This window comes from Phyllostomus discolor, chromosome 7 (genome assembly GCF_004126475.2).
Source record: "Phyllostomus discolor isolate MPI-MPIP mPhyDis1 chromosome 7, mPhyDis1.pri.v3, whole genome shotgun sequence".
In the NCBI taxonomy this organism is placed as follows: Eukaryota; Metazoa; Chordata; class Mammalia; order Chiroptera; family Phyllostomidae; genus Phyllostomus; species Phyllostomus discolor.
In genome coordinates this window covers 12,221,257-12,243,503 of record NC_040909.2, presented here as the reverse complement: position 1 = coordinate 12,243,503, position 22,247 = coordinate 12,221,257, and the positions used below count along the sequence as shown (strand labels likewise).

General features: G+C 48.4%; 1 protein-coding gene across 1 annotated transcript in view; it reads right to left on the bottom strand.

Annotated features, from left to right (window-relative positions):
- DCLK3 (doublecortin like kinase 3) overlaps positions 1-1,147 on the bottom strand; it is a 39,464-nt gene extending 38,317 nt beyond the window's left edge. The window contains exon 1 of the mRNA XM_028518843.2: positions 483-1,147. Coding sequence (XP_028374644.2) covers positions 483-564 — 82 coding nt within the window. The 5' untranslated portion in view covers positions 565-1,147. The remainder of the gene's footprint in view (positions 1-482) is intronic.
- Positions 1,148-22,247: the final 21,100 nt, after the last annotated feature.

Sequence of the window (22,247 nt, the reverse complement as noted above, 5' to 3'; positions counted from 1 at the left end):
CACCGCTATCCAGTCATGTGGTCTTGAGCAAGTCAAGAGTCCGGGCGCCTCCGTTTTCTCAAGTGACAAACGGGGATACTTCCCCTACAGGTTTGTGCAGAGAATGGAACGAGGTCGGCTTCAGAGACAGCATCGGGCAGGTTGAGATGCCCAGTAAATGTCAGCTCCCTCTCCAGAACCTTCCCTCCTCTGAAGTTCCCCCGCACCTCACAAGATGCCCACGCGTTTCTTAAGGAGGCCCCGCTGGCTGGCGAGGGATTGGAAACCGGCTCCGGACAGCACTATCCCCGAGCAAGCGAGTTTCAGGTGGTGCAGACTCGCGCTCACACACACACACACACACACACACACACACGGCGCACTTCGGGCACCCCCGAGGGTCTGGCACCCCCCTGTGTCTGGCACTACTGCAGCACCCCGAACGGAGCGGGGTCTCAAGTCCGGGCGACAGGAGTGCTCCCACCCCCACGCAAGGCACTTACCCTGGGCAGGCCGCGTGGGGCAGCCGGGGGCCGGCCGCGCCGGGGGCGGCGGCGGGTGCGGGGTGGGCGCGGCGGCCGGCATGGTGCGGTGGTCGGCTCCGGGAGCGCCGGGCTCTGCTGTGGGAGCGCGGGGCAGTGGCCGGACGGTCCAGCGGGCGCGGGGAGGCGGGGCGCGACGCGAGCCGCCACGAGCCCGCGCCCACCTCTCTCCTCTTTCCCTCCCGCTGCCCGCCCCGCGCCGCGCCGCGCGGGCGACGAGTCCCCGGAACGTCTCCGGGGGCGCTGGGCTTAGCAACCGCGCGCCCGCCGCAGCTCCCTCGCTCTGCGCTGGGCTGGCGGTGCGCGCCGCGGGGTCCCTGGAGAGGAGGCGGGCCCGCCTTTGAACCTGAACTCACACCCACTACTTTGCCCGTGAGCCGCTAAAGGTGGCCCCGGGGACCGCCGGCAGTCCCGCCTCGCCCCGCCCCTCCCCGCCCTGCCAGCCTTTCCGCACCCCTTCCCTGCCCTGCCCACACTGGAGCCAGGCGAGGTCTGGCTTTGACCGTGCGCCTCGCCCACGCTCTCGCTCATTCGCAGACGAAGAGGTCCCCAGCACCCCGGCAACCCGAGCCCCTCCTGGCAGAGACCAGACTTCCCACACCACTCCCTCCCTCCCTCCCTCCCACCGGGTTCCCACGACTGCCGCCCTCACTCTGGGTCCAGCAGCTGCCCTGCATCCTCGTTGCCCCTCAGATTTAAAGGCCCACTCACACTCTGGTCCACACCGTGGCCTGAGAGACACAGGCTGCAAAACACCCCTCCAGCCTGTGTCTTCCTGGTGCCACCTAAAAGCTGCCCAACGCCCCTTCCCCTGTTACACCCCTTCCACCCCTTCCCAGCACCGCCTGCCTAGCCCTCATAGCTGTGGGTCCTCGGGGTCTGTAGGTTACAGTGGCAGAGATGGGGGTGGTGTGGGGAATGGCACCGTATTCTCAACTGGCTCCCCGGCCGCTGCTGGCAGAGGTGATGAGCTCACAGGAAAAGCCGTGCCCACCTCTGCACATGTCCATGGACATGCCTACAGCAGTGGTCTTGATTTTGCCTCAATCCGTCAAGTCCCAGGTGAGCTTTGTCCAATGTTAGTGTGCTCTGACACCCTCCGTATCCAACAGGACACCAAGGGTGGGCTGAGCTGATCGTAAGGGTCACCTCCCAGCTGACAGGGTCTTTCTCGTTCTCACCGGTAACAACAGGTAAGAGAAGGCTGCTGGGTGTCGCTTCAGCTTCTCAGGGGTAGCCTGAGGACCCAGTCACTCCTTCCAGGCTTCCACGTGGCCACTTCCGGCACACCGCCCTTTCTTCTCAGACTCCTCACGCCCTTTCTTCTCAGACTCCTCACCTCGGCGTCACAAATGGCTGTGACAGCCTCCTGAAGCCACTGTGTGAAAAGGAGCTTCCGCTCCTAGCTCCTGTGGTGGCCGAGATAATCATCAAGAACCATTTTCAGCAATTCCAGGTCCCCAACAGAGAACAAATGACCAATGACCTGCCTCCAGCTCACTGACCTTCTAGTGGTGACGGGGTGGGGGTGGGTGTGAGACAAGTAATGAAACGATCAAGAAGTGGGGAGCGTTGTGATTTGAAGTAGGGCCTCCCTGACCAGGTAACCGTGAGAAAAGCCTACAGTAGCCCCCGCTTTATCCCCTGTTTTACTCCCCAGGATTTCAGTTACTCACCATCCCCCATCGTCACCCCAAAATTAAATTTGTTTAATGTCCAGAAACAAACAATGAGTGAGTCTGAAATTGTGCGTCGCTCTAAGTAGCTTGATTTAGCCTAAGACCCTCCTGCCCCGCCCCGCCCCATGCACAGCCTCCCCCGGCCCAGCACTCACCAACCACACTGAGCAGACTCACTTGGCTCCCTTCAGCTACTTAGTAGCCGGCTTGGTTATCAGATCGACTACAGTGGTGTCACAGTGCCTGTGGTCAAGGCCCCTTATTTTACTGACTAATGGCCCCAACTCATATTGTTGTAACTGTTCCATTTTTAGCTGTTATCGCTGGTCATCTCTCACTGTGCCCGCTTTATAAATTAAACATTATCAGAAGTAGGCATGGATAGGAGAAGACATCGTATATGCAGGGTTTGGCATCGTCTGCAGTGTCAGGCACCCACGGGGGGGGGGGGGGTCATGGAGCACACGCCCCCTGCAGGAGAGGGGACTGCCGTATCTGGAATGTTCTGTTGGCGCAAGCATGCCTCGTGTACTGAAACACTTTCTTCTCTGAATCCTTTATAGCCACCCTTCCTGACCCTCGTGTTTATATTTTAGGAGTAAATAAAACTTAAATACATTGTTTTAGGACATGGTTTGACTTTCGTGGAGGAGAAAATGGATGTTTTGCAAGAGCAGCCGTCCAGCAGTGTGTAATTACTGGCTAGGTAATTGTTTACACGTTGATTAGCTATACGCTCTAAACCATCACAGTGAGCACCGTAAGTAACCAGGTTACCTCCCAGCACTGAGGGATAAGCACGACACACCTTGGTGAGCACCATGGAAGACACTGCTCGGTGCCTCCTCAGACCCCCATTCTGTCCTTCTGCCCTAGTACCAGACGCTGAGTTTTAGCTGAGCACACTGCGACCTAGAATGAAGAATAGGCTTCCCAGTCTCCCTGGCAGCCAGGAATGGCTATACGAAAAGCTTCTGGCCAATGAAATAGCATTGGAAGTGTCATGTCAGAGCTTCAGATGGGCTCCTTAAAGATGCCAATGCTGTTAATAGGGCACTCCTGTCTCTCTGTCTCTCTTAAATGATGAGAGAGAGAGAGAGAGAGAAACAGCAATCTGTCATTCCACTTATTGATACATTCATTGATTGCTTCTTGAACATACCCTGGCGAGGGACCAACCCACAACCTTGGCGTATCGGGACGATGCTCTAACCAATGGAGCTGCTTGGCCACAGCCTCCTTTGTCCCTCTCAACCTTCTTCTTTGGTCTGGATTTCAGACATAGTGTCTGCAGTAGGTTGGATTATTACTTTCAAGTCTTTGCTCTACCTCTGAATAGAATTATACGACCACCCTTTGTGGTACCTGGAGAGTACTCCCCTAACCTTGGTTTCAGGCTTACTGACTTCGGCCAATGGGATGTTATGGGACACAGAGTGAGCAGAGGGTTGGAATGTACACCTGTGGTCTGATTTGCCCTTGTGTGCTCCTGTCAATGGCCCAGGTAGCTGCCTGTCCCAGAAAAAAAAATGTGGAGAAACGTGCAGCAGACCTGAACTTCCACCTGCTGCTAAGTTCATGTTAAGAGAAACACTGACATACGCATTTGCAATCATTCAATGCAAAACAAAAGGAACATCACGTTTATAGTGAACCACTTAACTAGCCACTCACTTAGTATAGCTAAAGAGGGCGGAACAAGCCCTAGCGATCCAGTCAAGGCGTCTGAGCTGCTTTGGTTGCAAGTGAGCGGAATTTCACTCAAGGAGTTCACGTGGCAGGGAGCACGGGATATTTTAGGGCTATTTGAAGAAACTCACAGACATCCAAAAGCGAACCGGCCAGCACCTCGTGACTTGACTCAAATCGCTACACCTCAGAATCCAGTTTCTCCAGGGACAGAATATACCCGGCCCAGTTTATTTATTCTGACCAGGCCATTTAAACCACTGGCCAAGCACGGGATTGGCTGCTTTGGGCTGAGTGTCTACCTTGGCGCACACAGTCGTGGCTCTGCATGAAAGAGGCAGCTCTGCGTGAAAGGGGCCAGGAGAAGTATCGACAGCAGTGGAGGCTAGAGAGCTGGAATGACGGCCTCCCTGCATAGGACGTTTCAAGCCAGGAGGGGAAATTACTTACGGAAGAAATTGACAGGCATATCCAGGACACCGGGTGGGCTTTGTTGAGGAAGGAGCTAGAAGCATCTCCAGGAGGTTAAGCCACTGTGTGTGTGTGTGTGTGTGTGTGTGTGTGTGTGTGAGAGAGAGAGAGAAAGAGAGAGAGAGAGAGAGAGACTTGGAGGGGAGGAGACTAGCAAAGGGGATGACGGAGCCTTTGTGAGAAATTTCTCTACTTCCCAGCATTCCCCAGGGTGACTCCAGACTGAGATTTTGGGAAAGGAGAAAACTTCAGAACCTTGCACAGATCACTATTCTAACGAATCTGCTGTATATTTTCTTCCCTGACACTTCACATTTGTCATGTCCATAGAACATTGCCAGGTGCCTGCCACCCCCAGCTGCCACCATGTCTTGCCCTCCTCCCCCAGGTACACTTCTGGAGAGACCACTTCACATCCCCCGCCTTTACTCCCATTGTCTGCAGAGTATCTCCTGTCTTTCGTCTTTCGTCACTGCTGCTCTGCTGCATTGCTAACAACCTCCTCTCCGCCCAACTCGGTGAGCACAGTCCAGTCCTAGTTGTACCTCCTCTCACTGCAGCGTGGGGCCAGTCTCAGAACTCTCCCCCCTCCTGACCTCTGCAGATCTGGCTGCTTTCGAATCTACCCCATCTTCTTGAAGCAAACATTTTTTTTCCACGTCGTGGGTCTCATCTTTTCATCCAGCTCTTACATTGCTATTTCTTAGGGATTTATTCCTGTCTTTGGTAAACTCTCCCTGGGTAATCTTATATTCTTTTAAGTTCTTAGTTTACCAATCTTCTCATGAAAAGTTGCACGGCCACCGCCGATGAAGTCCCTGAGGAATCCTCACTCCTCCCGCGGTCCGTCTCCAGCTGACTTCTCGCAGCACCAACCCTGGCCTTGGCAGTCCCCCGCCTTCCTCCATCCTGACCCCGCGCTCCTCTCTCTATGTTCTCGAGCTCTTCTCCTCCTGCAGCCGCGCCCGACCAGCCTGTGTCTGGGTTGGCGCTTCTCTGCACAATCCAGAGGGTCCTAAATCACGCCAAAGCCGGTTGTCTTGCACCACCCACTCCCCTCCCCACCAAACGGGTTCTGAATCCAAACACAAAGATAGCATCTGGTGTGGCCTCATACACTTTGGCTAGTTTTTGTCTGTTTGTTTGTTTTTAATCTCCGTCTTAAGTACTTTCTCCTCCCCAGGGTGAAGGATGTCAATGACCGTTTCTTTCCACTGAAGTCGCCTTTTGGCCATGAACTTCCTTGTCCAGGCAGTGACTGGGTGGTTCACGATGGCGGCTGATCTTCACGCTGCTGAGGAGGGAAAGACTCCCTGGGTAATCTTATCCAAGCTCTTAGTTTTAACTTCAGTCCCATTTCATCTCCTCTCTCTCAAACCCCAGCCCAGTTGCCCAGCACCCAGACCTCTGTCTCACAGGCACCTCTTACCACATATCCAAAACAAAACCCCTCATCTTGCCTCCCAGACCTGTTCCTCCTATTGGATTCTTAGTCTTGTTTAGTTCAGTTTTCCACATCACAACCCAGAAATTAATGTCAACTGCGCTTGTACATCCGCTGCTCCCTCCTTGTTCCCCTCCCATGTCCCCGTCCCGCCTCGCTCACAAGCCTCACGGCATCGCATCTGGCCTGGCCCAAGCATGCCCTCAGCGACATCCCTATGTCCTTCCCTTCAATCATCAGCCTCACTGGAGATAAGGAAATCACCCTCCATGCTCCTCTCTAGGATCTACAGAATTTTCCCACTGAAGATCTGCCAGGGTCTCTATGGCCCCTGAGCATCAAAATCTAAACCCCTTAGAATGACTTTCCAGGCCCTTCAACCTCTGGTCTTGGCTGCCTGTTAACCCTGCCCTCCTGCCATCCCCCGTGGAGACTCAGGGCTCCGGCTTCTGCAAGTTCCTTGCTCTGTCTCGGCCGCCGCCTCTCCCCGTGCACTGCTCCATCTGCCCCTGTGCAGCCTCCTGGCAGAGAGTGAACCGCCCAGCCAGGATTCAAACCCTAACCGTTCGGCCCTCCCAACCGGTGGAAAGTGGGGTGTTTGAAGTGACTGCGCCACAGCCGATCTGATCTCTCCCCAGTGCTGACAACTGACCCCGTCACTGGCACATTCCACGCAGCCCCAGATTCTCATCTACTTTGATGTCAGCCCGGATGTCTCCGTCTGGTGTGACTCACCGCGTGTGACCCGAGTCCACACACTAGTGCAAGGTGTCAGAAAGGAAGAAGTCAGAACTACTGCCTGAGATAAAATACAGGGTTTCTTGTGAGTGCCCTCAATGCATGTAATCTGTCTTCTCCCTCTCCTTCAGATAACTGTGTGTCAGACGTACGTAGACATGATGTAAGGAATAAATCAGAATATATTACCTTCCTGGATACAAGCTCTTGCTTTCAAATGAATCCATTTATTTCCAGTTTCTGCTGAAATTGCCATCTGGGCCGTCCTGATGCCCAAAAATATGGCACTCGGTGCTATAAAAGCAGGGTGCAGACCATTGTTTCTGTATTGCTACAATAAAAACAGATTCGTTTGCTAAACTACTGATCAACTTTCAAGCATGGAACTTGCTTGTAACAAAAATAATAAAAGGAAAGTCCAAGACATTCTCAAGTCCTTGCAGTAGAGTTGTAGATTCAGGGCAAGATTTCAAGTATCATAGGGCACTATGTTACTTTTAAAACTTACTCAGCATTTCTCAAAATACTGCCTATATTTAGATACAACAGCTAGAAAACTGAAGTAGGCCTAAGTCTACAAAAGCTAGACTATAGGACAAAAGCACATGCGAGCTCTTTGAATCGCCAAACTTTCCTTCAAAAAAACCACAAAGATAATAAATAAATGCTATCTAGCCTTAAGACTCCAGAATAAGAAATGTAGACACACAAATGCACATTCACATTTGCAAAATGTATGTATGGTTCATGCCTATGTGACAGCCACACTGAAACCGAGAATGCTATAAAGAATTCCTAAATTAGGGCCTCTTATAGAAATATTTAAAATAAATTTATCAGTGATTCAGTTGGCATTATGTAAATTCTCCCTGTTCATCTTAATGTCAAATAAGGAACAGAAGTCACCTTGGACACGGATGCTGTCCTCAAAGTTAAGCAGAGAGAAAGTAGACAGACCTTTTAATATTTAGCCGGAGGGTACCACTAAAGGCAGGGGCCTGCCAGCTCTATGGAACTAACAGACAAGTCCAGCCCACTGCCAGTTTGTGTAGATAAAGGTTTTTTTAAAGGATTTTTTTATTTATTTATTTTTAGAGAGGGAAGGGAAGGAGAAAGAGAGAGAGAAACATCAATGTGCAGTTGCTGGCAGCTGTGGCCTGCAACCCAGGTATATGCCCTGACTGGGAATCCAACCTGCGATGCTTTGGTTTGCAGCCCATGCTCAATCCACAGAGCTACTCCAGCCAGGGCTAGATACACCTGTCATTGATGTATTGTCTATGCTACTTTCAAATGCCTGTAACAGAGACTGTATACTCCACAAAGCCAAAAATACGTATCATGTGGTCCTTTACAGAAAACAAATTGCAGGTCCCTGCCATAGTGTCAGTGTAATTCTGGGCTTTGCCTTTGTAGGAAATGGAGAAGAGAAGCCACCCAAATCTACTTATTGATAGGTTTAATCTACTTATTGCTAGGTTTAAAGGATGAGGTCTCTTCCGGGGAAAAAAAAATGAAAGTTCCTCATTCTCAGGTTCAAGACCATTGGTCTGTTTCAATGGAATGTGTTCGGTATCCAACTCGCTCACCGGACTAACCCCATCCCTGAACACTCTCAAAACCTCCAACCAGCAGAGAAGACTGACGCGAGAGGAGAAATGGACATTTCGAACTATCAGGAGCTTCCACAGTGGGTCACTTCTTTAAATCTCGTAACTCTATGAGGCAGCGTCCCTCTTGCCATCACCATTTTCCTGGAGCTGTCTCCTGTTTTTAAACGCTTGGGGAAGCTGAGGATGGGAGAGCTGAAGGAACTCACCCAAAGTTACGCACCAGCCTAGTACGTTGTGGAAACGAAACTGGAACCCAGGTCTGCCTGATTCCATTGCCCGTGCTCCTCCCACCAAATCTTGTTCCCTGGTCGATTTATTCATATATTCATCCAATGAATAATTATTGAGCACTTCAGGGGGATCTGCTATGTTCAATCACCGAGGACACAAAGATTGTCAAAAACAGTGAAGAGAGCCTGAGACCTGGGTAAGATCCACTTCAAATAAGATCGACGTGACCCTCCCTCAGAAGCCCCTCAATCTGTAATTAATAACAAAAAATTAACAGTGGCCATATCCTTATGAAATACTGTTACATGGTTTTATGTTTTTCTTAAAGACGCAGTGCTGACTAATTGGGCTGGAACCCTGAAACACACACATGACGCATGGACTGTAGACGCAATGTCAGAGAAGGTGCCTTGCTCACGAAAGTCGAAGCGATTTCTCAAACCAATTCAGTTTATCCTTTATCTAGATCACCTTCAAGCCTCTATGAACCATCCTATCGAACATAATTCTGGTGGCACGGAACCCAGCAGACTGTGGCGAGCTATGCTCAGGCACTCTGCCAGTGTCTCTAACTTGGGTGTCATTGTTCTTCGATATGATCTTGGGCAACCTTTTTTGCCTAACGTTTTTATTTTTATTTTTTAATTGGTTTCTTCTTCTTTTTTTAAAGATTTTATTTGTTTGTTTGTTTTAGAGAGGGAAGGGAGGGAGAAAGAGAGAGAGAAACACCAATGTGCAGTTGCTGGGGGTCATGGCCTGCAACCCAGGCATGTACCCTGACTGGGAATCGAACCTGCAATGCTTTGGTTTGCAGCCCGAGCTCAGTCCACTGAGCTACACCAGCCAGGGCTCCTAATGTTTTTTAAAAATGGACACAACAGTAATGAGAAATCTGTATTCTGTGGCTATGTATATGACAGAAATTACTATAGCTTAGGTTTGAACAATGTACTACAAAATATAATCCAGCCCATTTTTGAAAACTGGAGTCAACAAACAATGTTGGTTTTGGTGTGACTAACATATTATAACTCATATACATATACTATATTAGTTTCAGGTGTAAACATAGTAATCCAGCATTTATGTATCTTACAGTGTGATCACCACACTAAGTATAGACACCATCTGTCACTGTACAAAGTTATTGTCATATTCTTGACTATATTCGTTATGCTGTACATTATTACCTCCCCATGATTTACTTTTTAACTGGAAGTTTGTATAATTCAGCTCTTGACAGCTGCATAGCACATACTCGAGGGAGAAGCATTCAATGATTTCCATGCTCCAAGAGAAGAGATTGTTTTGGCAGCTGGGCAGTAAGCTGGAAAACAAGCATTGAGGTCAGAGCCATGGGGCATCGGCCACATCTGTGGCAAAAAGCTTCCCACGGGCCAACCCATATACGGCTTTGAGAGAGAACACTCAGCGGCGGACGGCAGGCCCTCGGCTACCTTGTCTGAGGGGCTGATGAAAATCATAGGCATGATCACATCACGGCAACTGGGTGTCCGCCTGGTGAGCAGGCTGCGAGAACAAACGGACGACAAGAACGACTCTGCTTTTCCCACACTCGAGTATGATCAGAGTCAAGAAGACGTGTGCTTCCCTTAAATTATGGACATGAGGAGGAGAGTGAACATTTTTCTTCTTTGTCACAGATAATGAAAAAAAAAAGGCCTATTCTACTACTCTCAGTGGCAAGTGTCAGTGACAGAGTCCGTATCTCAGAGAGGCTGAGATTGTAACCTCAAAGCTAATATAGCGCAATGGTAAATACTACCATGAAGCTAACATGTTCAGACTACATGGGTAGTTAGAGCTGTGGTACAATGACTCTATCAGTGGGTGGGAATTTTCCCCAACATTTTGATTTCTTCGTTCATCAGAGAAGGAAATTAATGTTATGTCACGGAGCATGTTTAAAAGCCACATTTTAACAGTGCACCAGACCACGAAGAAATTCTTTCCTGGGCCAGGTCAACAAAGTGCGGAACAGCAACTCAGGTGGCATTCCCTTCCAAGTTCAAACATTCACCTCCTGGGGCTCTGAGGGCAATGCAACCGTTGACCTAACAGACTCCGAGCGTAGTCTTCAGGGAGAAACTGCTCCATCATTTCTGGTGTTGGAATTGGACACCCCAACTCCAACATCCAAAGCACCTAACAGAGCTATCAAACACCTGCTGGTACCCTGCGTGCCAACGATCGTGATTTAGTGAAAATAAAAAACATTAGGCAACAAAACAGCTGGAGAGAGAGTGAGTCTGACCTACTGTGTTCATGCAAGCAGAAGTACATACACTAGTGAAAAAAAAAATTCTCCTCTTACACAACCTGAAACTATTGTTATCAGCATTGACATGTTAATGTGACGCTTTGTAATATTTGAAAATCGGGATGATGCGTTGAACTTAAACTTGGTACATTGTGTGCTCTGTACCCCTAGGAGTGGTCTGCATTTTTTCAAATGAATTAAATTCCCAAATAAGCATGTTAAAAGCAAATAAGCACCGCAGAAGCACCAAATCTGCAACGTGGACGAGGGCGGTCATGGCCAGGTTTCATGGTTGCCATCTTCCTTCTCTCTGCCTTTTTTGCTTGTGTGGAGCCTTCCTGGTTTGAAACTTCAAGAACCGTGCAAGTGTTCCGTGAAACTTAGGACCATGCCGCCTAGACCAAGCGTGGGTGGAGAAAATGAGACCCAGGGAAATCAAACAGCCTCTTCTGTATCAAAGAAGAGAATAGGCATGGAAAAAAAAAACCCTAACTTTGCTGTGGTTCATTTTTAAATAGGTTGTTTCTTGCAGCATTTCAGCAACAAGAAAATTGAGGGGAAAAAACTGCCTTCACATTGTCCCTAAGTGTCAGAGAAGGGAGACAATGTGGGCTTTTTTTTTTTAAGCTATTTTCAGGAAAGTATTTAAAAAGCACAATTATCTAACAAAGCAAACCTGATAATTATGCAATTCCACAGCCCCCGGCAGCGTGAAAACTTCTGTTTAAAGGGATGGGTGGGGCTTGTCTGACTCCTTCACATCTATGACTCTCCCGCGGTCTCCACCGCAGGGCAACCAGGCGGTCCCCGGTCACGGGCTGGAGCAGACCATACGTGCCTTAGTCTTTAGGAAAACAGAACCTGGAGAATGGCCGTGGAAGTTGTTGGTAATGAAAAAAAGCCCAGAAATGGTTTCAAGAATGTTTGCACTGAAAAAACAAATGGCACGCAATGACAGAAGACTTGGTTCCCCAAAGACGGCCCCTCCTACACCTTGAGCTCTAAGAAAATGTCACCTTGGTTCTCAGAACCTTGGTTACAGAGCACCTGATGTGTGCCAAGCCCTGGGTGGCTAGCTTCATGGGAATTGTTTGATTTATTCCTCACGACAACCTGTATGGAAATTGTTGGGCCCAGGTCAAAAATGAATCCGATGAAGTGATGCTCTGAAAAGCCACACAGTGATAAATCCGGCAACAAGAAATTAATTTTTTAAAAAAGTGTTACAAGGACTGATGGATAACATTTAAGCCATTCCAATACAAAGCCGAGGTTAAACAATAATTACCCACGAGAATACAGTTCATGTCATAAATCATGCAATATGTTTAATCTGTCTCAATAACTGGGTAATAACACATCCTTGGATCCCATTGTTTGGCTGATATTTTGTGCTATGAGTGTGTGAGGATGTAATGCTTGTTTTAAAATCATAGCATATTTCCCATTTTTGTTGTTACAGATGGAAATATTATTTACCTGGTTCCTTCTGATTTTACTATGAGCAACAGTAAACAGTAAACAGTTCCTTCTGATTTTACTTGACTTAGGGAAACTATTCACAAGTTTCCTTTGAACCACATGTTTCATTTGTGACTCTGCTGTTTATTTAGCAACAGTGCCGTTTCTGATCTAAATACAGAAAACAATGAGGAAATCAGGTTCAAGTTTATACCCAGCTAAGTGACCCAAAGAGATCTGTCTACAGATTTCCACATGCAGTGCCCAGAACCATAGAAAAGGGATTCAGGGAGATAGAAATGGTACTGAAATGCAAAACATGAGAGCAAGAAATGTCATTTAAGACCAAAGAGTTTTTAATGAATTCACCAGATTTTATAGCTCCCTTGTAATGACCCAAGGGCAAGGCCAACCTCAGTCACGACTCTCGTTGGAGGAGGACCCAGAGAGCAGGTGCCCAGACCTTAGTTCATTCCATCCTCAGTGATGAGCCCCTAAGGCGGACACCGTACCATCCTCATTCCACGTGTTAGAAAAAAAATCAGGCGCCCCATGAGGTTAAGTGACTTCTCCAAGATTCCTCAGTCAAACCCAGGACGGGCATGGAAGTTGATGTCAAGGGTGTGGCCCACAACAGCTGTCTTTCTTCCCCTGTATCAGTGACCCTCAAACTTTTAAAAATGTAGATTGCGGTGTATCAGGGATGGGTTGGGGCCTGAGATTCTGCATTTCTAACTCCTAAGTGCGGCCCAGGCTGCCGCTTGGTAATCCTCACATTGAGGAGCCAGGCCCTCCTGCAGCCCAACCTCACGTGCCCTAGTCAGGGAGTGGGAAAAGCTTTACAAGCCGTGACTGAAGAGACCTCGTTCAGGCTGCGGCAGGCGGCATCGGAACCTTCTTACCGCGGGCAGGAGATGAGAAGTTTGGTGCGGGGCCGGCAGGGGTCGGAGAGGGGGAGGTAGGACCGGAGCCTCTTTACATCTGATAGCAATTTCCAAACCGTTATTTTTAGCAGAACACGCTCTTCAACTGAAATCTTACCTGAACCCTTAGTGTATAAGACCAACAGCAGCAGAATTTTCTTGGGGAAGGTTTGCTTTATATATTCACATTTATAGCATGCTCATGTTGAAATTAAACAATGAGCACAACTTGACTGTTTTAAGAACAACAGTTTGACATGAGAGCTTATGGAAGATAAGTATTACATAAGTCCCAGGACCAAGAAGACAAGGTGTCCCGGTATAGCCGAGACACAGTCAACCAGGAGCTTATTGAGTGTCTCTTAAAACACAGGCAAATATTCAACTGCAGTTGCTTTCAAAGCAATATAACGCGGTGAGAATAAACCACGTCAGAACAGATAAAGCCTTTTGGCTCAGTGTTGGCAAATGCACGATGAGATGGGCCCTCACAAACGTTGTGTTTTTATCACGGTAGGATTTTTTGAAAGTACTTAGCCTTGAGATTCTACAAAACACATTTGCACCCCTTTTCCCAGTAATCTCCTTTCTAAGATTCTGCCCTAGAGAAATCATCTGAGGCACAGCAACATGAAAGAAACTAATATTTACCAAGTGCCTACACTGTTAGACACTCTGCTAGGGGCTGCAGACCTCAGGAAACTGTGAGTTTGAAATGAAACAGAGACCAGTCCCTTCATTCTACACGAGGTCTAGTACCTTACCTCATATCGTCCATGGGGACATTCCAGTCCAGCCTTACCTAACTCTGAAGACAAGTTGCGTCTTTGAAATGTCGTGATTATCAAGCACTGATGCCATCTTTCCCCACACCTGTCGGAGTCCCATCTTCCCCTTCCTTCCCTCTTACCTGGAGTCACAATGGCTGTGAGAAGCAGAGAGGGGATTTGAGGCTTCAAGAGACACGACTAGAGGGTACTGATTAGTGTAGGAAACGAATGTCACTGGATGAGATTCCTCTCTCTGTACCTTTGGGAAATCGTTGGGGGACACCATCTGGAACAAATGAGAAATCCTGAGAGAAACCCAAGAATGTCGGTTTGGGAGCTCGTTGTGCTGTCTCCAATTCTGCACGAGAAAGTCCATCTGTAAGGGTGTGAGAGACAGATGTCATTGTATCATGGGAACCACCCCTGAGAAACCAGCGCAGTGGGAAAAAATGTGTCCCAGGGACACAAAAATGATGCTGTTCTGTGCATAGATGCCAAGGGCTCCTGTGAGACCTCAGCTGTGGAACATTGAACATGACTCCGGGGCATTCCAGGGAACAGCTAACAAGACTCCCAAGTCTCCTTCCTTCGGCTCGTCCTGCACGAGTCTGATGAAGCCCATTGGCTGGAGGGCTCTGGCAGTCAGGTCAGGAGAAGAAGGGGCTCTCCCAGGAAAGGGACTGAGGGAAAGCACTCACAGACAGAAGTGCCACATCCTCCATTCCAACTCGGGCTCTGTGGGCAGGACACCACCAGTGGTGGTTGACTTCTGCCATGCCGGCCTTAGGGTGGAGGCCCAAGGTCACTTCGGTGCATACTTCCCCAGTGGAAAGCCAGGGGTGGGGTTCATTGCCCTAGTTAAGGTCAAGCTTAATATCTTAATAGCACATGGTAATTTCTGACTGACCTAAAAGAATAAAAAATATAAAAGAAAGTGACGGCCCCTGAGGGCCACAGGAGCTTTGGTTGAGCTCCTTTGAGCTGCTTGAGCTTTGGTGGCTGGCCTCCTGTCCCGAGGGGGCCGCGCCCCGTTCATTGCTCCTGGGGACCCCAGGGGAGAGGCCCTCCAGGCGCTGCCAGCCTCGGGGCAGGGATTTCTCAGCTGAAGACCCTGCTGATCCTTTGGATTCCCACAGTGTTTCTTTTTGAAACACAATCGAAAGATGTGTTTCTTCTTTTCCGATTAAAATTTGTGTTTTTTCAGTCTTTGGAAAGTAACAAAAAAAAAAGTCTTAAAGAAAATGTGTACAATAATAGCAACCCAAATCCAGAATAGAAAGGAATGATGGCTTTCCCAGAAATTCTATTGCTGTAATTTCCATACCCACCCCCCCCACCTCAGCCCCTACAACGACTTCACCACCACGTCCTGATGTGACCTCTAAAGCAGCAGATCCGCCCAGATCCCAAATACAGGCACCCTAGTCCAAGCTACTGTCACATCCTGCCTGGACCGCTGCCATCAGCTCCCAATTTGTCTCCCTGCTCAGACTCTTGCTCTTCTCACAGCTACTCCACACCAGAAGCAGAAGAGGATTTCTGAGAATGCCAGTGTAATCGTGTCCCGCTCTTGCAAAAAAAAGTCTTCAATGGCCAATAAACATTTGCGAAGATGCTCCCCTGCTTACTCATTTGACAAATGCAAATTAAAATCACAGCACGATATCACTACAAAGCAGCTAAAATTAAAACGATGCAAAACCAAAAATAAAATATATATATATAAAAAGATGCCAAATGCCAAGCACCGGCAAGTATGGAGAGAGCGGAAACTCTCTCCCTGTACGGGTGAGAATGTGAAATGATGCCACCACTCAGGAAATCAGTTTTCTGGTATCCGCTAAAGCTGGTCCATCCACCCTGTGACCCTGTGATTACTCCTTCAAGCGTCCCTGCCAACGGAAACACACGTTTGTCCAGTCGTGGTCCCCAGCATTCCCCACAGCCGGTAGCAGCCCCAAACTGGAAATTCCCCGATGCTCACCCACAGCACAAGGGGCAAACCCACTGCGTGAACGAACAATCCGCAGGCAGAACTACAACGGAGGAATCTCATGGGTGGATGCTGTTCTGAGCGAAAGAAGCCCTCATACCAGAGTATATATTGTATGCTTCCAAGCATGTAATGTACAAAACCAGGCAAACAAATAGATGTTGCTGAAAGCCAAGACAGTGCTCCCTCCTGGAAGGAGGAGTGCGGCTGGGGGCAGGTGCCAGGGGAGAACCTTCGGCTTCTGCTAACGTTCTGTTTTCCGATCTGGGTGCTGACGATACGGGTATTCCGCCTGTGAAAACTTCAGCAAGCTGCGAACTTCTGTGCACCCTTCCATGCGTGTTCAAAGTTAACTAAAAATTACTTAAGAGAAAATCCCAAATCCTTCACAGGGGCTACAAGAGCAAAAATCATCCAGTGCCTGCCTGAATCTCCACCCTTCTTTCAAACCACTTACCCGCTCGCTTGTGAACTCCAGGCACACTGACCTTGACCCAGTTCCTTATCCTAGTACCTTCCTCTCCACTTCAGTGGCCTTGCACCTGCTGCTCCCCGGGCCAAGAATAGTGGCTGGCAAACTATGGCCGGCCCACAGGCCGATGCTGTCTGCCATTTGTTTTTGTAAATAAAGTTTTATTGGTCACAGCTGTGCGCATTCATCTGTGCATTGTCTGTAGTCGCTCTGGTAGTGCAACCGCAGCAGAGGCTGTATGGCCACAACACTGAAATTATTTACTGTCTGGTTCTCTCTGGAGAAACTTTGCCAACCCCTGGCCGAGACCCTTCTCAGATGCCTACTCTACCCTGTCTAACTCCTCCTGGCCTTCCACAGTCTAGCAAAAACTTCTCCTCTGTGCAGAGAAGTGTAGGTACACATTTGGTATATTCCCGGACATTTTTCAATGGCTGTCCCCTGCTTCAGATCCTCAAGTGGCTTCCCTTGCTCTTAGCGTAAAGCACAAAGTCCTGCACAGCCTACAGCCCCTGTGTGGTCCAGCCCACCGTGCTCCACTCCAGGTTTTTCTCCTGCACTTGCTCGTTTTGATGTGACCTGAGCTTTGGCTTCATTCGAAGACTCAGTCAGGTTCTCCTCCACCTCAGGGTCTTTTCCTGTGCTGTACCTTGGCCTCGGATGCTCATTCCCAGCACCTCCTCCAGCTGACCTTTGCTCTTCCTTTGCATGACCTTCAGCTTAAAGGTCACTCATGCATCAGGCCCCTCCCCTAATGGGGTTAGCACAACAAATGCTGGAGGCATCTACTCAGCTTCAGGTCCTGAGGTCCCACCCTCTTCCAACTTGGAGCCATTTCTTGACCCTGTGCACACTGGCCCTTGAGTCCTGCTCTCACTTCCCCCTCGGCCCCCACTGTCCCCTCAGAATGGGCCCTTCTCGGACACCTCACCCAGCTGATGACCTTTACAGGAGTGGCTCCCACGAAGTCCTGCCCTCTGCCCTCTGACCTGTGTCCTGCCCCAGATCCAGTGGTGCTTCTCCTGAGGAAGGACACAGAGTTGCCTCAAGGAGGGGCTCTGGGCCCTTTTTATGCTTCAGACACAGAGAGGAGCCACCCAGAGCCCCCCACCAAGGGAGGACAAGTCACTTCCATCGTCAGTTCCTTCAGGGTCAGAGGCAGAAGGCTGCCCCAGCTGAGGTGATGCCCACATCGGTGACAGGCTGGGGTGAGGACATCGGGGCCGGGCATCGCAGTCCACCCCGGGCGGCTCCGATGGCTAACCCCCCAGAACACCTGTATTTTGCCGTGTATAATGTGTATTTTTTACCCCAGTTTTGGGGGGGAAAACAAGAATACACATGGGTAGTACATGGGTAGTACTAATTCTGTACCTACATAAATATTTTCCATTCTTTTATTTAGGCTTATGCATTAAAAGTGGAACTCTAGAAAGCAATAATGATACCATATGCAACACAATACCCTGGAATAGGATCATTGGTTTCATTTCTAAATATAAATTTTAGAAATTGGATTTAAAAATTTATTTTTTAAACATATACCTCTTCTTTTTAAAAAAGATTTTATTTATTTATTTTTAGAGAGGGAAGGGAGGGAGGAAGAGAGAGAGAAACATCAATGTTCAGTTGCTGGGGGCCGTGGCCTGCACCCCAGGCATGTGCCTTGACTGGGAATTGAACCTGCGATGCTTTGGTTCACAGCCCATGCACAATCCACTGAGCTACACCAGCCAGGGATGGAAATTGGATTTTAAAAAAAAATTTAAATGAAAGATTTTTCCTCCTGAATGTTTGGGTCAAAAATGTGAGCCCAATCACATTTATTGGGGGGCACTGCCATAAGCCCCGGGAGTGCCTTACACATGGTTAAAGCTCAGCAGCCTTGTGTCCTGATTGTGGCGGTGTCACACCGTCCACCGCGTCTGTCGGGAGTTGCAGGGCTGTGGCCCAAGGAGGGCGAACCCTGCCGCGCTGAAACCACACACCTCGGGAGAGGCCGGCGATGAAAGCCCACGTGCTCCTTCCGGAGAGCGGGCTCCCGGGAAGGAGAGCTCTGTGTGCCGCTGGGGACCCAGGGACGCTGAGCAGCACGCATTCTCGTACTTAGAAGGGACCCACAAAGAGAACAACAAGCCCAGCAGCAAAACTTGAAACTAGCAATCGGAAGTAAAAAAAAAACAAAAAAAAAAACGGGAGCTATGCTTGTTTAGTATACCAGACACCCTGGGAATGTACCTTGTATAATGCCTCACACTGAGCTGACATTTAATCAATGCCAGTTTTCTGCCACTGGGCTCTTTTACCAGCCGTGGAGAAGACAGCGGCACTGTGGAAGTGTGGAAGTCAGAAAACAAACAAAAAAACAGAGACGTAGCCGAGGACTTGAAGGAAATACACTTTGAGACAAAGGCAAGAACACCCTTAGTGCAGCTCTACTTCCTCGCGCAAATCTAGAGCACGGTTTCTTGCTAAACAAAAGGCGAGTGGGCAGCTCTGAAACGTGCAGTAATTCGCACGCAGAGCATACAATGAACATGGCGAACCCTGTAGGAACACGGAAATGTTCCTGCCCGCCGATTGAACATTTTTCAATGAAAGGAGTGGTTTCGTGAACAAAAACATCCCAGTATCAACCATTAGAATAAATAGCAGAGTTCCTCAAGGTTTTCAGAAACATAACCAACACAAAAAGCATGGGGAGGGCGGATGCAGAGTTACTGGTTAATGGGTATCGAGCTCTAGTTTCACAAAATGAAAAGCATTATGGAGATGGATGGTGGTGACGGTTGCATATTATGAACACATTTAGTATCATTGAACTATACATTTAAAATGGTTAATATGGGAAATTTTCTATTATGTGCATCTTACCACATTTTAAAAATTGAAGAAGTCAATAGCAATTTAACTACTTTTGGAAAATCATTTGGCAATGTCTACTAAAAATGACTAATATGCAAACCCTATTCTACTCCTAGATGTATAGAAATATGTAAATATGTTCCCCAAAAGGTATGGGCCAAAATGTCTGTAAGCCATGCTATCCATCATAGCCCATAAACTACAAACTACCCACCCAAATGCCCACCAGTTGGAGAATGCATTAAATAGATGGCATACATTCACACAGTGAAGTACTATATACCAATAGAAGTGAGTGATTTACAACCACAAGCAGCAATATGTATGAATCTCACAAGCCCATTGAACAAAAGAAGCCGGGTGGGGAAGAGTGCACACCGTCTGATTCCATTCACATAAAGGGTAATCGAGGTGAAACTAACACAGGAAGTTAGAAGTCAGGGCAGTAGCTATGCCTGCAGCCTCAGGTCCCTACATCGCTGGCCTCATTTCCTAGAGGGGTCCTTCTGGGTCAGTCTGGGAGTCTGCTTCTCCCTTGGAGGGGACTCAGTACCATGGTAGCAAGAGTCATCTCATGCTAGGGTCGCCTTGAGTGAGCTCAAGGGGTAGGGGAGGGATGGGCAGACCCTGAGCTGTGAGAGACAGGGCAGGTTGTGTATCCAGGTGTCATGAGACTAATACGGGACCTGAGAGTCCACAGGAGCAGGGAATGAGGAAATGGAGATGCGCTTTTATTAGTAAATGACAAATAACTGCATTGGATCAGGAGACTTTAGTCTGAAAAGATGGTTCCTGGAAGGGGAAGAGACAGAGGCTGGGCACACAGCAGGATCCTTTCTTGGTGTGCCTTCCTGACAAGGTCTGATGATGTTATTTCACTGTGTTTGTGTGTCAATCCCTGACTATGTTAACTGTCCCCACCTATAACCTCCCACGACATGGGGACCATTTCTCCCTCGTTGCCCGCGCCCTGCTCAGCACCCCTTATTAACAAGGTGGTCTGGGAATGGGGCAGCATTGGTGGGGGGGGAGCCCCAGCTCAACCAAGCCAGGCTCTCCCAGTGGCTTGGTATCAGTTTCTTCTTCTCTAATTCCGGCATCCTCCTCATCGTCATCATCCAGCACTTACTATGTACCAGGCATTATTCGAAGTACTTTATATGTGCATGTGTTTTCACTCAGTCCTCACAACAATGTTAGAAGTGCCAGCCCCATTTCACCCATGAGGAACCAGCAGCACAGAGAGGCTACAGTACGGTAGTTAACTTGCCTAAACTCACATAGCGACTTAGTCGGGAAGTCTGAATGTGGACTCAGGCAGCCTGGCCTCAAAGTCCGTGCTCTCAGCAAATAGTTTTGATCTTATTAGAAACACTGATGCCTACGTAATGCCACTGAGAAGGATTCTGAGCCCACGTCTGGACCCAGGAGGAAAAGTGCCGTAATGGATGGGCAAGGTCTGTGGCGGCAGCATCTACGCTGTGGTTTTCACCATCATGTTAGGGAAGGAAAAAGACTCTTTCCTTAACAGGACTTTAGTCAGGCTCCTCTGAGGCCTCTTTGCAACCAGGCCTTGACATTGACCCTCATCCTGTCTTTGGCCTGCCTAGTCCAGGTTTAACAAAAATTTGGCCAAGTCAGGTTAGTAAGACTCCCTCCCACCTTGATATCTGACCGCCCTTGCTCTCCGATCACATCCCTCGTCCCCCACCACTGATGTGCAAGTTCCTGATCCTCCTTCAGTGTGAATCCTGTTAAGTCAGTTTAGCAAAGTCCCCCTACATTTCACGTCCCCTTTGAGCACTTTTCTGACTCCGTGACTCTGCCTGCTGGCCCTGAATCCTCACTTGTCCTTGTTATATTCCAAGTGTAGCCTAATCTCTCTCCCCTGTGCCAGAGCCCCTATTGTGACAAGCTTGAATAACATCTTTCTCACCGTTTCAACAAATGCCAGAATAATCTCTTATGTAACGATGATCTTCAGGGTGATATCTCAGGTGGTGAAGGCCTTTCAGACTGAAGGACTGGCCCACACCCAGGAATGGAGGATGCGCTGTGGATGGGAGGGCCACCGGGAAAATGGGAGATGACAGTTAGAGCGTGTCACAGGTGTTCGGGTTTGTGCTGAGAACACACAGAGACCAGTAAATAGACCTGGGCTTTATTTCAGAAAAGAATCCCTTGGTAGTTACAGAAAAGAGAGTTTGGACTAACAGGAGTGAAGAATGCAGGCTACGGTATGTGAGGTAAAGGCTAGGCGCAAGGGGTTGGGACTAGGAAGAGACACACTGAAGACACTTTGAAGGGAGGCCCAGCAGGACTTGGTGACAGACGGTGGAGTGCGAGGGTCAACGTGGGCTTTCCAGGAAACACGACCGGAATAACCCAATGAGCTAGCAAAATCACTGTAATTAACCTTACGTCACAGGACATCAGGAGCAGTACTTATAGGGTTTGGGCCTGGGGTCCAGTGGTTTGAGACAGGTCTTCAAGGTGGATCGAAGTTAGTGGCATTTGTACGGGCGACTGTAATTTTTGCAGAAGAGGCTTTCTTCTCCCTGTTGAAAATCAGGGAAGAGACTTCTCCCCTCTTCCTCTTTCACAATTCCTTTGTTCTTTTCAAATATATATATTTTTTTCATATATAAATATATTAAAAGATAGATATCCTTATAATGTTTTCATACCTATAACACTGTTATCTTCATATTTTTCATATATTTATATTATCTTTACATTTTTTCACATATAAATATATATCAAGATATCTATATCTTTACAATGTTCTTTTCAAATACATACAGTTTCACATATAAATTTCTAGATGTATGAAAAGATGTAAATATAAAATATACATATATCTTTACCTTTATAATAGCTAAATGAGACTCTCGCCAGTCTCACAACCCTGGGAGCCATCTTTCTGAAATGCAAGTGCCAAAAGAGATAACACCCCTGCCTCCTCATTCCTGTGGGAGGGTAAGGTCAATGGATATCTTGCTCCAATTTGCAAAACTGTCTCCCACTATAAATGTCTGAGAAGTGTGTTCCCCCGCAATAAAGCCAACATGAGGAGCCTTCCCAGTGACCATGCTG